Genomic DNA, 15087 nt, shown 5'->3' with positions numbered 1-15087 from the left:
GAGGGTGATGTCAAATGCAAATTTCTCGGTGGAGTTGTTCGATGGATCCGGTCATTTTGGCATGTGGCAAGGCGAGCTGTTAGACGCTTTATTCCAACAAGGTCTAGACATCGCCAATGAGGAAGAAAAGCCCGAATGTATGGAGGAGAAAGAATGGGGAACAATCAATCGTTTGGCGTGCAGCACGATTCGATCTTGTCTTTCTAGGGAGCAGAAGTATGGCTACAAGAACGAGACTTCTTCAAGTAAGATGTGGAAAGCTTTGGAGGAAAAATTCCTGAAGAAAAGCTCTCAGAATCGTCTTCACAAGAAAAGATTGTTCAGATTTGATTATCAATCAGACAACAGTATGAATGAACACATCACTGCGTTCAATGAGCTAGTGGAAGACTTATTGGGCATGGATGAAACCTTCAAAGATGAAGATTTGGCTTTGTTGTTGTTGTCATCTCTTCCAGATGAATTTGAACACCTTGAGACAACGTTACTTCATGATAAGGATAATGTTACCCTTAAAGATGTAACTGCTGCTTTGTATAGTTATGAGCTCAGGAAGTAAACCAAGAAGGAGAGCAAGTACGAAGCAGCGGAGGCCATGGTGGCAAGAGGTCGCTCGAAAAGTCAAAAGCCAAAGTGGAGAGGGAGATCAAAGTCGAAGTCCAGACTGGGAAAAGATGAATGTGCCTTTTGTCATGAGAAAGACCATTGGAAGAAAGATTGTTCGAAGCTGAAGAAGAAAGGAAAAGCTGCTCCAGATGCATATGTTGCAGAGCATGATGCACATGACTCTGACATATCATTGGTTGCTTCATCAACAACATTCCATTCCGATGAGTGGATATTAGATCGGGCTGCACCTATCATATGTCCCATAATCGGGAGTGGTTCTCCGATTTAGTGGAACTAAATGCAGGAGTTGTTTATATGGGCAATGACAATGCCTGTAAAACTGTTGGGATAGTTTCAATTCGATTGAAGAATCAAGATGGATCAACCAGAGTTCTGACGGATGTCCGATACATGCCCAATTTGAAGAAAAATCTCATCTCGTTGGGAGCCTTAGAATCCAAAGGCTCAGTAGTCACTACGAGAGATGGAGTTTTAAAAGTCACATATGGTGCACTTGTGATGATGAAGGGCATCAGGAAAAATAATTTGTATTACTACCAAGGTAGTACAATTATTAGAGCAGTTGCAGCAGCTTCGGAGGTGATTGGGACATGCTGGAGAGAAATCCTTGCAAATTCTGGCAAAGAAAGGATTGTTGAGAGGTGCAAAGGCTTGCAAATTGAACTTTTGCGAGTATTGTGTTCTGGGAAAGTAGAAGAGAGTGAAGTTTGGCACCACTATACATAATACAAAAGGTATTGTAGATTATATTCACTCAGATGTATGAGGTCCTTCAAAGACATCGTCTTTGGGAGGAAACCATTATTTTGTAACTTTTGTAGATGACTTTTCCAGAAGAGTTTGGGTGTATCCGATGAAGTCTAAAGATGAAGTGCTTCAAATTTTCCTGAAATGGAAAAATATGATCGAGAACCAGACTGGTAGAAAGATCAAACGTCTTAGGACGGACAATGGAGGGGAATATAAAAGTGACCCATTCTTTGACGTTTGCCATGAGTATGGTATTGTTCGACACTTCACTGTTAGACATACACCACAAAAATGGGGGTGGCAGAGCGTATGAATCGAACACTATTGGAGAAAGTTTGATGTATGTTGTCTAATGCTAAGTTAGGCAAGGCATTTTGGGCTGAGGCTGTGACATATTCTGGCCATCTCATCAATCGTCTGCCGTCATCAGCAATAGGAGGAAAAACACCATTGGATGTGTGGTCTGGAAAACCTGCTACTGATTATGATTCCTTACATGTATTTGGATCAACTGCTTATTATCATGTGAATGAATCCAAGCTTGATCCGAGAGCAAAGAAGGCTCTCTTTATGGGAATCACCCATGGAGTGAAGGGATTCCGCCTTTGGTGTTTAGACACCAAGAAGATAATTTGTAGCAGAGATGTCACCTTTGATAAATCTGCCCTAGTAAAGAAGGTAACAAGTGAAGCTGTCCAAACAAGTAGTACTCCGCAGCAGGTGGAGCATACTCCAAAACAGGTGGAGTTTCAACAGACGATGATCCCAGAAGTTGATGCGGCTGATTCTTCAACTCCAATAGAAGAATCATAAGATGAAGAAGTTCAAACCCAAGAACCATTGGAGACACCAGAAACACTTGCAGTTACAAGCCAATGAGAGAAATTCGTAGACCTGCTTGATTTGTTGATATGGTGGCCTATGCTCTTTCAGTTATTTATGATGATATCCCTATCACTTACCAAGAAGCAATACAAATCTTGGAAAGTGATAAGTGGAAAAGTGCCATGGATGAAGAAATGCAATCTCTCCAAAAGAACAACACTTGGAAACTGACACAATTACCGAAAGGTAAAAGAGCCATTGGATGCAAGTGGGTATTTGTAAAGAAAAATGGATCTCATAACAAGAAAGATGTTCGCTACAAGGCACGGTTGGTAGCTAAAGGCTAAGCTCAAAAGGAGGGAATCGACTACAATGAAATATTTTCCCCTGTTGTGAAGCATTCCTCCATTAGAATATTGTTGGCCTTGGTAGCACAGTTGAATTTGGAGCTAGCTCAACTTGATGTAAAGACGGCTTTCTTGCACGGTGATTTAGAAGAGGAGATCTATATGACTCAGCTAGAAGGATACAAAGATGGTGGTCGTGAGAAATGGGTTTGTAAGCTGAACAAATCGCTATATGAATTGAAGCAATCTCCGAGGCAGTGGTACAAGCGATTTGATAGCTTTATGAGGAGGCAAAAATATACTAGAAGCAAATATGATCATTGTGTGTAATTGCAAAAGCTCAAAGATGGATCTTTCATTTATCTTCTCTTGTACGTTGACGATATGTTGATCGCTTCGAAGAGTCAAAAGAAGATAGACAAATTAAAGGCTCAGTTGAATCAAGAGTTTGAGATGAAAGATCTAGGTGAGGCCAAGAAGATTCTTGGTATGGAGATAAGCAGAGATAGACAGAGAGGGAAGCTTTGTTTAACACAGAAGCAGTATCTGAGAAAGGTATTACAATGTTTTGGCATGAATGAAAATACCAAACATGTAAGTATCCCATTGGCTTCTCATTTGAAACTTAGTTCTCAATTATCTCCTAAAACTAACGAAGAACGAGTGTATATGGCAAAAGTTCCATATGCTAATGTAGTTGGGAGCTTGATGTATGCAATGGTGTGTACGCGTCCTGACATTTCACAAGCAGTTGGAGTTGTGAGCAGGTACATGCATGATCCTGGAGAAGGACATTGGCAAGCTGTGAAATGGATTCTACGGTATCTCCAACAAACCGTGGATGTTGGTTTAGTTTTTGAACAGGATGAAGCACTTGGTCAGTGTATGGTTGGATATGTTGATTCCGATTATGCTGGTGATTTGGATAAGCGTCGATCAACTACTGGTATTTGTTTACTCTTGCTAAAGCCCCAGTAAGTTGGAAGTCTACATTGCAATCTACGGTGGCCTTGTCTACTACAGAGGCAGAATACATGGCAGTTTCAGAGGCTGTAAAGGAAGCAATTTGGCTTAACGGGTTGATGGAAGACATGGGAGTTGTTCAAAGTCACATTAGTCTCTATTGTGACAGTCAGAGCGCTATTCACTTAACGAAAAATCAAGTCTACCATTCAAGGACTAAGCATATCGACGTGAGGTATCACTTTGTGCGGGAGATCTTTGAAGAAGGAAAGATTCTACTTCAGAAAATTGCGACATCAGAAAATCCTGCAGATATGATGACCAAGGTGGTAACAGTAATCAAGTTCAATCATTGTTTGAACTTGATTAACATCCTGAAAGTATGAACACCTTCGGGTGTGTGGCGCTTGTGAGCGCAATTAGAGGCACTACAAATTTGGGGAGTTGAAGAAGTTGAGTAGGCTTGGTAATTTCAAGCCAAGGTGGAGATTTATTAGATTTGTCTAGAAATTAAGTTGACAAGTTGGAAATTTCATCTTGGTTGGTGGCCAACTTGTTGGAAATTTCATCTTGGTTGGTGGCCAAACTTTGAACATGTGAATTCCATATTTGGTGGCTAACTTGTACACATTGGAAAATTCTTTGGTAGGTGGCCAAACTTTGAACATATTGTTCTTGAAACTCAACTATAAATAGACTTTAAGTATTTCCATTAGAAATCATCCCAAAAACAAGTTCTCTCTTCCTCTTGTATTCTTCATTCTCCCACTTTGGGAATTCCAAAGAATTCCATTTGTTGTAATATTGGCGATATAGTGAAGTTATCATCCGGTGTGGTGCCCGAGGAGTAGACGATATTCTCGTCGAACCTCGTAAATTTGGTGTGTTCTCTCCTTTATTGTTTTTTATTCGATTCTTTTCCATTGTGTTTCAATATTCAATAGTTTGACAGGTTTATCCGCTGTGCAACCTTTGGTGGTTTTAATCTTGACATTTTAGGTCAATTTTAAAACTATTTTCGTGTGGGAAATAACCCGTTTTCCCCAACAATTACTGCAAGGCGCTGTTCAGGAGAATTGCATAGTTGGTAGGACAAGTAGTTAAGGTTGATTATAACACTCAGACAGACGACTGACGAGAGGGGAAAATTTGCAAGGTTTAACAGTCATGATAGACCTAAATAAACCGCTAAAGGCGTGCATGCTCATTGACAACTTCATCCAAAAACTCGAATATGAGGGTCTCCAACAGATTTGCTTCACATGCGGAGTCTATGGACACACCAAAGAAAACTGCGGCACAATCAACCAGACAGCGACAGTTAAATTGGAAAAGGAGAAGCAACAAGAACAGCCAGCATCTCCAAATATCCACACCAAGGAACTCTACGGCCCTTGGGTGGTCGTAACAAACAGACAAAGAAGAACAAATACAAAAACCCCTGTCAATAACAAAGAGGAAAACAATGGCAACCAACCATGAATAGATGGGAAACAGATTTGGGTTGGAAATTGAAGAAAACACTTGACTGAGAATCAGGGATACCCCTCGTTTGACAAGCTCCACAATTGTTGGAATTCTCCCATGAACTAGTTTCCAAACAAGTAGCTCCACTTTAGGAGGGGCAAGGTTCGCCCAAACAATTTTCCAAATCTTGCTCTTTGTTCCATCCTCGGAAGCCACCGATTCACAAAATACTTTAGGCAAAGTTCAATGACATATCTCTAATCTTTAAGTAAGAAAATTAAAATAAAATTATTAAAATGTTAAAAAATAAAAGTATAAAAAGCTATATAATGATATATTCTAAATCATTTAAAATTTAAAAAATTATAATATATTAAAAAAATTAAACATTTTCATCGTAAAAGTATTCAATTGTCTCTTGTCAACATGAATCTAATAATATATTTTTAGCATAATTAATATTGCATTAGAGTAAAAAAAATATTTTGAACAATTTCTACACAAGGGGAGGGGAAAAGGGAATTCAGCTCCTAGCCCGGACTAACCCGTGTCGCACATCTGATTTTTGTGAGTGAGTCTCTCAGCAAGTACTTTTTTGCATACACAATGACTCGAACTCGAGACCTTGCTTAAGCGATATCAATTTGCTTAGCACTTGAACCAAGTTGTTGGTAATTTTGGCTTTTTTAATAATTTATAATTTATAATATATTATTTTTAGCTTCTTATATTTTTATTTTTATTTAATTTTTAGAACTTTTAATATTGTTTTATTAATTGTTTAATATTTAATATTTTAATATTTAAATTATAAATAGTTCCTTAATATATATGTATATATATTATTTCAAGATTAAATAAACCTTCAAACTTTATAAAAAAATAATTAAACTCTCAAAATTACTAAGATAATAAATTAGGCTTTATTGTCACATTAATATTATAATTATTAATCAGTTTTGTCGATCAAACGATGGTATTGATTTTTTATTTTTTGAGTTTAAGGATTCAATCGAGTATAAAAAATTAATATTATACATATGATATTTTTAAATTTTCATCGAAATCCATATTACATTATTTTATTTTAAACATCTGATTTGAAAAGAAAAATGCAAACAAACAATTTAAGTTGGACCGAATTGGTCCTTAATCGTATATTTGGAAGATGAGAAGTCACTGTTAAGAATCAAGTAATGTACAAAGTACAAATTATTAATTACTAAGAATTATTACAATAAATATCTAAAAAGATTAAAAATAAAGGAAACTCGTCGATTATTTTAAACTCTGGGCATGGATCGTGCAAGGATGATAGTATATTATGTTATAATATATGTATTAATAATGATCAACTGGCCATATGTCTCAATTTTCTGAATTGGCTCAATTAATTGTACATAATTATATAATGTCAAATTGTGATTTGGTTATCAAGTTTGGAAGGAATCTTCATTCTTTAAGCACGTTCCGTCCACATTAGTATAGTATAGGTCTGATTCAGATTTGTTAATGACCAATTTCTTAATACTTATATCCTGTCTCAATTATAGATTTAATCTTCAGATTTTGATTTAATTGTTTTAATTCTTGAAGTTCTTTGAGTGATCTCAACGATAAAATAAATGTTATTCTTCTTTGAGAATTTGAGTTTTAGTAATTGCGTCTGTAGAGTGTGTGTGCATTGGCATTAAGCTAAAACATTATGAACATATATTACATTATAATCACTTCATACTATTCGAAAATATAAATTCTTGTAATTTTAAAATATTAATCAAAATCCAAAGAGTATTAATTAAATTTGTGAAGTCAGATTTTATTATTAGTTAATGTATTATGCTTAAGTTTTAGATATAACATATGTTATCCAATTTAATCCTTTTAATTTCTTGTAATTTAATTATATTATTGATTTAATGTTTGAGTTAAGACCGAAATTTCAAATTTTAAATTGAAGATGATAAAAATTATCAAATTAATGTATAAAGACTAAATTCACAATTCGTATATAGTATAAGGACTAACGACATTAAAAAATATACGTTTATCTTACGTGAAACTTAAGAACATTCAAGTCCATTTCATCTTTCAACCTATTCCATCATAAAAGAAACATGGTGAAGAAAGTTAATATTCTAGTTATATTTTACAACTCGATTTGAATTTGAAATTATTTTGAGTCGATTCGAATTTATAAAATTAAAACTCGTAATTAATTTAAATCGAGATTTTACGAATCAAATAGAGTCGAAATAATCGATTTTTCGAGTTTAATCGAGTTTTCCTCCCTTAAATTGTGGGCATGCATGGAGGAAGTGGTGTTCAACTGTTCATTGTTCATTAACACCTGCAATCATCCTAGAACTAGACCTCAATGCCCAGGCCTAACCACTCTCTTTTAGCAGCCCATTATAAACCACCCAAACTGGACTGGCTTCAGAGAACCCTTCCCAATCCCAACCAAAAGTTCACAAGTGATTCTGTGGATTTATCATACCGCAAACGACATTCCAGGAATCAAGTGCTTCCAAAATATGATTGTCCCAAAAGCACATTTTTAAAAGATAAAATGGATTGTGGACTGTGTTAAAGCCTAAAGCTTTATCACCTGGACCCTCAAGCAAACAACTCGTGTCCATAAATGGAGCTGCACCACTAAGTTTTTATTATAGGTTGATCCCAAGTTTCTGAATATATAAAACATGTCACCGCACATCTTGCAATCCAACGGTCTGGGATCAAAACACAAGGGTTTTGAGACTTATGACATGAGATTCCGACTTCCAACCCCCTACGTCAACGCTGTTTACGTGTCTAAACGCCACGTGGAAGATGATACTATTACTATACTACTATTTAGTGTTCATAATAGACAAACTTCTGATGTCTATCCACCACAACTGAAAGCTTTTACTGTTGGGAAACTGGAAACGATGAGAACTTTACATACTTCTTGTTCCAAGTCCATCATTGACAAGCACAAAGATGTAGGGTTTTCTTCTTCTTTTGAGGATCTTTCCCGCAACAGAGCTCAACTATCCTTATTCCCTTCGAGAGATTTTGTTAGAATCCGATTCTTGCATCTTCTTTCACTGCAACACAGGCGTCTTCAGCCTGTTCTTTCATCTCTTTCTTCCTCACCAGACTCACAGGCATGTACCCTTTATCCCTTATGTTTTTTTTACTGATTCTTGAATGGTTTTGGTTTCTGGAAACTGTAATTCTTGTTGTTTGTTGTCGAGGAAACTTGTTTGTATGATTCCTAAGCATGTGTTCCTTTTACAATTCCCTTTATGTAGGTGGACTTGGGGAATATAGAAACTCAACCTGAACAAGAAAGTAAGATCTTTTAGCCCTTTAACTATTTGTTTGTTGTTGATATTTCTGGAATTTTGAGTCTCATCTTCAATCCCCTCTAATGCACAGTTGCATCGAAGACTATTAATATCAAATTCCAGTTACAGAAAGAGTGCTCCTTTGGAGAGCATTTTTTCATAGTAGGGGATCATCCTATGCTAGGGTCATGGGACCCTGAAAGTGCTGTACCACTGACTTGGTCAGCAGGACATGTTTGGACTGCAGAGCTGGTAAGGAGGAATTTATTAAGAATGTGAAATGTTCTTTGTTGAAACTTGCAAAGGCCAAGAGATTTGTTGTTTTGAACTTGCTCAGGACATACCTGTTGGAGTACCTATCCGATTCAAATTCATTCTTAAAACTAGAACTGGGAAACTTTTGTGGCAACCGGACCCTGACCGGATATTCGAGTCCCGCGAAACTAAGAATACCATTATTGTTTGTGAAGACTGGGAAAAAGCTGGAAATCAAAAAGTCACAGAGGAAGAGCCAATAGCTAATCAAGATGGACATCTTCTTGATTCTGAGATTGCAATTGTTGCAGAAAATTTGACACCTCCAAAGGAAGAACTAGTCCTTGAGACAAATCCCACCTCTCCTGCAAAGGAACAATTACAAGCATTATCTGAGGAATCAGCCACTGGTGATTATGATCCTTCACCAGAGAAGCCCTTGGCTATTGTTGCAGAGAATATTAGTTACACAACAGGAAACTTAATTGCAAATGCAGATAATGGAGTGCTCGGTTCGAATAAAACTGACTACCCTGATGATGAAGCTTCAGATGTTTCGAATAAGAATGTTTTGGTAGCAGAAGACCTTGGAGATATTGACAGAGTAGAAACTGCCGATGCCGAGGGAAATTTGGTAGAATATGAAGGTAATCCTGTCTTAGTACCTGGCTTGAGTCCTTTAGCAGCAATGTCACCTGAAGAATCGATGGTGAGTGAAGATGAGAATATTAGTACAACTGATGCATCAGTTGAAGTTAATGAAGCTTTAAATCACAAAGTGTCCGAGGTAATCGTCTGATGAGTGTATTGCTCTGCCCTTTCTTTCTTTTCTTTTTCTCTGTCTTCTCTTCCATTCCTGTTAAGAAATTTCATGTTAGCTTGTATCTTCTTGAGAGGATGTGTAATCAGCAATGCTGCTCTTTTAATCCCTCATCAATGAAGTATTAGCACATTATTCGAAATGCTCTATCATAGCAATGCTGCATTTTTCAGTTATTCATATATATGAAGCTCCAAATGTAAAGGATAAACTTCACTGCTTGATCAATTACTTGCTCATTTGACAATCTGTGATACCTTGATGTGCACCTGACAATGATATGTCATTCTCTCCCCGTGCAAAATCTGCCATGGTTGTGGTATTGCAGCTTATATTTTTCATGTCATTTCCTTTTTCTATCATATTTTAATGCCGACATGATAATATTCAGTCAGAAGAGAAGCAAGAACCAGAAGGTGAACCACAGGAAGAAGAAACAATTGTGGTAGCCAAAGAAGATGTGGAACAGCTCAACCAACATATTCTGGAACCCCTGGCAGCCAAAGAAGGACAACCTGATCTGGAGCCTTATCGAAGCAACATGTTGCAGAGTGATGACCAATGGGGCCGTAACACATTGCAGAAGCTTCTCAGTGGTTTAAGATTTCTGTAGCTCATTTAGACTATACGAGACGTTATAGTCTCTGTAGTATGAATGCTCATTGCCATGCTTGGGTTCTGTTAAATGAGAGGGTTAGATACTGGTACTGCATTAGTTCTGTTAGCATGTACATACAAATATTATTGCTTCCATTTAATCAATTAGGTTCTTGTGTATTCTACCATGTGAAGTCACCAGAATTTTGTACAGTTCGTTTATGGTGTGTGCTGTATTAATAATACCAGGAGCTAACTGGTTCAGATAATAGCACTTTAGGTCCATATCGGTTTAAATTCAAATAAAATTCGACTTTTATCCTCATCCAATTTTTTAGATTAAATACACAATAAGTCTTTATTATCTTGAACTAGATAATTTTCCCCTCCTAATATTTGATCTTGGCTCCATCCTTGATAGGTGTCGTGAACGTAGAAAATTATATTTGAATAGTTTTTTCGTACCGAACCTTGTAGTATTCAATTTAAATTAGTAGGTTAATAAATCAATATCAATTATTATAAAATATTATAATTGCACTCCTATTGAATTAAATGTAATTAAAACATCCAATTATTACTTTAAAAAATCATCGGTACTTATCAATTATAATGGTGACTTGTATGGATACGAGCTATTACACTTAAATTCAATCAATTGGTAACTTACCAAACACATCCTACGTAAAAATGCTTTTAATTTACGGGTAAAAGACACTATGCCACTTAATTATATGTTTAATAACAAATGAGTTATTTTTTAAAAGATGTTACAACTTAATCATTCAATTTAAATTTTGTTAGAAATAGGTCACTCCGTCGTTAAAATTGGAATGGATGCATAATGTGACTGGTATAATAATTTTTTTAGTCTTAAAACTTATACATTTTATAAATTTGATTCTAATTCAAAATAAATCAATAAATTTAACATTTTATATTTGAAAATTCCATCAGTTTAGTCATTTTCTATAATACTGTCAAATCAAACAAATCCATCGAATTAAAGCAATAATTGGATAGCTGCATTATATCATAAAGTAATAAGTTACTGTTAAACTATTGTTATGACAAGAACGTAACAAGAAAATAATATAACATTTATTGGAGAAGAACCAAGACTAAATTGATAGAGTTTCTAAACATGAACAATTAAATTTATTGAATTATTTTTAACTATGACCAAATTGATAGAACATATAAATTTTAAGATAAACTATTATTATACCATATCACGTCATTATTATGTCTGATATTTAACGACCAATGACTTATTTGTTATAAAATTTTAATTGAAGAATAAATTGTAATGTTTAGAAAAAATTGAGTCATTTGTTACCAAACACATAATTAATTGAATTGGGGGTGTATTTGACCCTTAATTTATTTAAGTACTATCGTCACCTTCTTACAAGTTATGTCATCTTCACCACCAAACGGTGCATGGAAGAATCAAATTGTCGTTAATATTATAGCATGGTTCAATTTATATAACTTTACTACAAAACGAGGGATTATGAGCTAATTAATAACAGTCTTAGCTGAAATTGTGGGATGTTGTAATATTTTAACATAGATATAAGGCACATACAACGACTGCAAGAAGCAAAATCTACTGAAAAGCAAAGGGATGGATGCATTTTCAAGAGGTGAAGGTGTCGATAATGGTAGTGTGAAGAGGGTCACTCAAGTGGGTAGCCCAGTTGTTGAGAGGACCTTTGCCAGTCGCAGCAGCTTGGACTGCGAAACCGAGGAAAGCAACCATGGCGAGGCGAGCATGCTTGATCTCAGCCAGTTGAAGGACGGCCTTCTTCTCCTGGTCTGCGGCCAAGCTTAGTGGGTCGAAGAACTTTCCTCCTGGGTACAGCCTCTTTTCTGGGTCGAGCTCCGCTTTCCTTTGGAACTCGATGTACCCGATCACCAGAACTTCAATCCAAATCAATGTTGATATCGAGAATGGAAGGGGTTGCCCCAGGTATGACGAACCCTCCACTAGCTCTACCTGAAATATTCAAACATTTTTCAACGAAATTGACTCCAACATCTGCTTCCTACAAAGCGTGGAAGATTTAAGTTATATGTTAAAACTAAACGAACCTTGCCGGCATCATGCCAGGTAACTCCGGTGATCCACTCGACGGTGAGGGCACCAAGAGTAGCCAACATGGCCCACCTCCCATGTATCAGCTCGCATTCGCGGAACCTCTGGAGACCGAAGACCTCACTGTAAGGCTGAAACGGTGTCGCCTTTACGTCTGCAACCTCAGTTCTGGTCCCGATGATCTCACCGGCCAAGTTCTTAGCCAGGTTCTGGTCCAAAGAATCTAAATCATATTGTAAGTACTCTGCGGGTTTGCCCAACCCGAAAGGGTCGAACCCGTAGTCACCGACCAAGCTTCCGTCAAGCCACTCGGGTGCTACGGCTCCCGGATACCTCCGAAACCGAACCTGGCAACGACTCACACGGAGCCCGAGTAGACATAGGGGAGGCGGGTGCCGATGAAGGAGGATGTAGCGGCGGCAGAGGCGGTGGCGGCCATTGGTCGACTCCGAAGGAAGTTAACGTTAAGTGAAGACAAGAATGGAAGTGAACTTGTGAGAGTTTGGGGAGTTGAATGTCCTATATTTTCATAAAAAAAGGAAGTGGGTAATCAAAGTTTAGGTGGTATTTGTTTTTGTAAACTTATTTTTTAAGCTATATTCAAATAATCATTTTTACTATTAATTTTTAAAAATTATAAAATGTCATTAAATTTAATGAATTATTACAAAATAATCATTATAATGTTATAATAAATTATAAAAGTTCGATAATATAATAATTATTTTATAGTATTTAGATAAATTTATTAATAATTTTATAATCTTTTAATAAGTATTTTATAATTTTTTAAACTTTATTGACGAAAATGATCATTTGTATATAACTCAACGATATCAATATACTTTATTTGAAAAAATATATTAAATAAATATTATACGAATTTTATTATTATAAATTATTACATCTATGAACTATTAGATTTTGGTTTTAATATTATATATCATTTTAAAAATTATTATTAAATCAATCGATAATGAAATCAATTTGATTTTAATTCAATCTGTTTGTTTCGGTTTAAGTAATTGTTAAAAAAATTATATTTTAATTCTCAATTATTATCGATTCACAAATATATCAATACTCGATTTTATAATATCATTTAAATCATCTTAATTTATTCGAGCGGTACAATCCGATTCTAGTAACATCAAAAAATATATATAATATATACTCCATATAATATACATCAATTAATATTTTTCTATTTAGAAAAAATATATTATTTTTATTTATTTATTTATTCTGTATAAAAAGACTTTCGTACTTTACCAGAATTAAAAGATAAGAATCATATTTTTCAATAGTGTGAATATTTTTTTATTAAAACATTTATTTTATCTTTTAATGCTAATAATTGTATGTCCCTTGATTTTCTAAGTTTTTATATAAAAAAATTTACTAAGTTTAATTGTATAATATTTTTTACTAAGTTTAATATATTTTTTCAAATAAAGTGTATTAGATATCATTGAGTTATATATAAATGATCATTTTCGTCAATAAAGTTTAAAAAATTATAAAATATTTATTAAATTTATTAAAATATTATAAAATTATTAATAAATTTATCTAAATACTATAAAATAATTATTATATTATCGAACTTTTATAATTTATTACAACATTATAGTGACTATTTTATAATAATTCATTAAATTTAATGATATTTTATAATTTTTTAAAAATTATTAGTAAAAATGATTATTTGAAGAGGTTAGAAGAGTTTTGAAGACATAAGTCTACGTCTGCGCCAAGAAGAGGACGCGTAGACGTTAGAAGAACTTCTGTCTTTTAAAAAAATAAACGGTCTGCGAAATCTAATGTCTGCGCGTAATCTGCTCGAAGCAGTCATAAGAGCTTTGAAAACCTTAAACAATAAAAACAAACCTTTCGAGATTATATCCATGAAGAAAGAGGGAGAGCGTTGGATGAAGAAGGCGTATCTATCTGACGAATGAGGAAGTAGTGGCCTTATCTCTGCCTTATCTGTTTGTGGGGTCCGGAGATTTGATCGTTTTGCTGTGTCGCCAATGGTATTTGGCTATATTTCTAAGCATTATGTGTTATTTTATCTGATTAGAGCATTACTTTGTGGAAAAAATAATTTTAGTGATCAAAAATATCTTATAATATATGATTTTAACCAATATTTTTTGAATTTGTCAAAATGACTAATTAAATCGCAATGCGATCGATAATTCGCAACGCGATCTCCGGTATCGCAAATCAGTTTCCAGATTCGCAAAGCGATTTTGGACTATTGCAATGCGATTTTGGAATATCGCAATGCGAATTTGGACTATCGCAATGCGAATATGTAAATCGCAATGCGATAGTCGAAGTTCGCAATGTGAACTTGGACTATCGCAATGCGAATATGTAAATCGCAATGCGATAGTCGACTATCGCAATGCGAACTTCAACTATCGCAATACGAACTTCGACTATCGCATTGCGATTTACATATTCGCATTGCGATAGTCCAAAATCGCATTGCGATAGTCCAAAATCGCAACGACTGGTGTTATTGCATTTGTTTCTTAAGAATTTTCTCTAAAAAGATAGTATTCGCGCGGACGTGTATAAGACATGTATTACCACGACCCGACCCGACCCGACCCGAGACGAGACAGACGGCGGCGACGCGCGAGAGTCTCCCTTGTTCTCTATCACTCAACAAGGAAGTGGGAAAGCCAAGCCTTAAATACCATTCCCAATAGTGTTTCTAATACTATGTGGGATTGAGCATTACCAACACTTGTTCCAAATACTATGTGAGATTGAGTCTTAAATAGTGATATTATTTTTGAATGTTTTGCTTAAAATTGCAATAATCGCGATTGATTGTAGATTGACATTTAATTATGACATATTTAATCGTATAATACTAATGCAATTGGTTGTTGATTCAGTTGTTTTAAGGTGCATGATTATTAATTATTTCCTGAATAATCACATTGTATTGGAAACAAGTGTTGGTTGTCGACTATC

The 15087-nt window shown here is 35.2% G+C and overlaps 2 protein-coding genes across 5 annotated transcripts; one reads left to right on the top strand and one right to left on the bottom strand.

Moving 5' to 3' along the window:
- The first annotated feature begins 7885 nt into the window (after positions 1-7885).
- On the top strand, positions 7886-10126 carry LOC120197811. Of its 4 annotated transcripts, none has more exons than XR_005523311.1 (5): positions 7886-8137; positions 8285-8324; positions 8412-8572; positions 8658-9444; positions 9504-9622. XR_005523311.1 is itself a non-coding variant. In XM_039199209.1 (5 exons), the coding sequence occupies exons 1-5, from the start codon at positions 7919-7921 to the stop codon at positions 10006-10008; spliced, it is 1347 nt and encodes a 448-aa protein (XP_039055140.1). In that variant the 5' UTR covers positions 7886-7918; the 3' UTR covers positions 10009-10126. The 4 variants fall into 4 exon arrangements, 3 of the variants coding, with proteins under 3 accessions (XP_039055140.1, XP_039055139.1, XP_039055141.1); XM_039199209.1 differs by lacking the exon at positions 9504-9622 and adding an exon at positions 9787-10126 and having other exon boundaries at positions 8658-9362; XM_039199208.1 differs by lacking the exon at positions 9504-9622 and adding an exon at positions 9766-10126 and having other exon boundaries at positions 8658-9362.
- A 1493-nt stretch (positions 10127-11619) lies between these two features.
- On the bottom strand, positions 11620-12551 carry LOC120198500 (chlorophyll a-b binding protein CP29.1, chloroplastic-like; the record flags this gene model as incomplete). The annotated part of the gene is made up of 2 exons (XM_039199823.1): positions 11620-11994; positions 12090-12551. Coding segments are annotated over 2 exons (822 nt in total), but the record flags the coding sequence as incomplete, so codon positions are not given.
- Positions 12552-15087: the final 2536 nt, after the last annotated feature.

Source organism: Hibiscus syriacus, unplaced genomic scaffold, assembly GCF_006381635.1.
Source record: "Hibiscus syriacus cultivar Baekdansim isolate YM2019G1 unplaced genomic scaffold, ASM638163v2 tig00117056_pilon, whole genome shotgun sequence".
In the NCBI taxonomy this organism is placed as follows: domain Eukaryota; kingdom Viridiplantae; phylum Streptophyta; class Magnoliopsida; order Malvales; family Malvaceae; genus Hibiscus; species Hibiscus syriacus.
The sequence above is the reverse complement of the archived record's forward strand: the minus strand, read 5'-3'. Positions and strand labels throughout refer to the sequence as shown.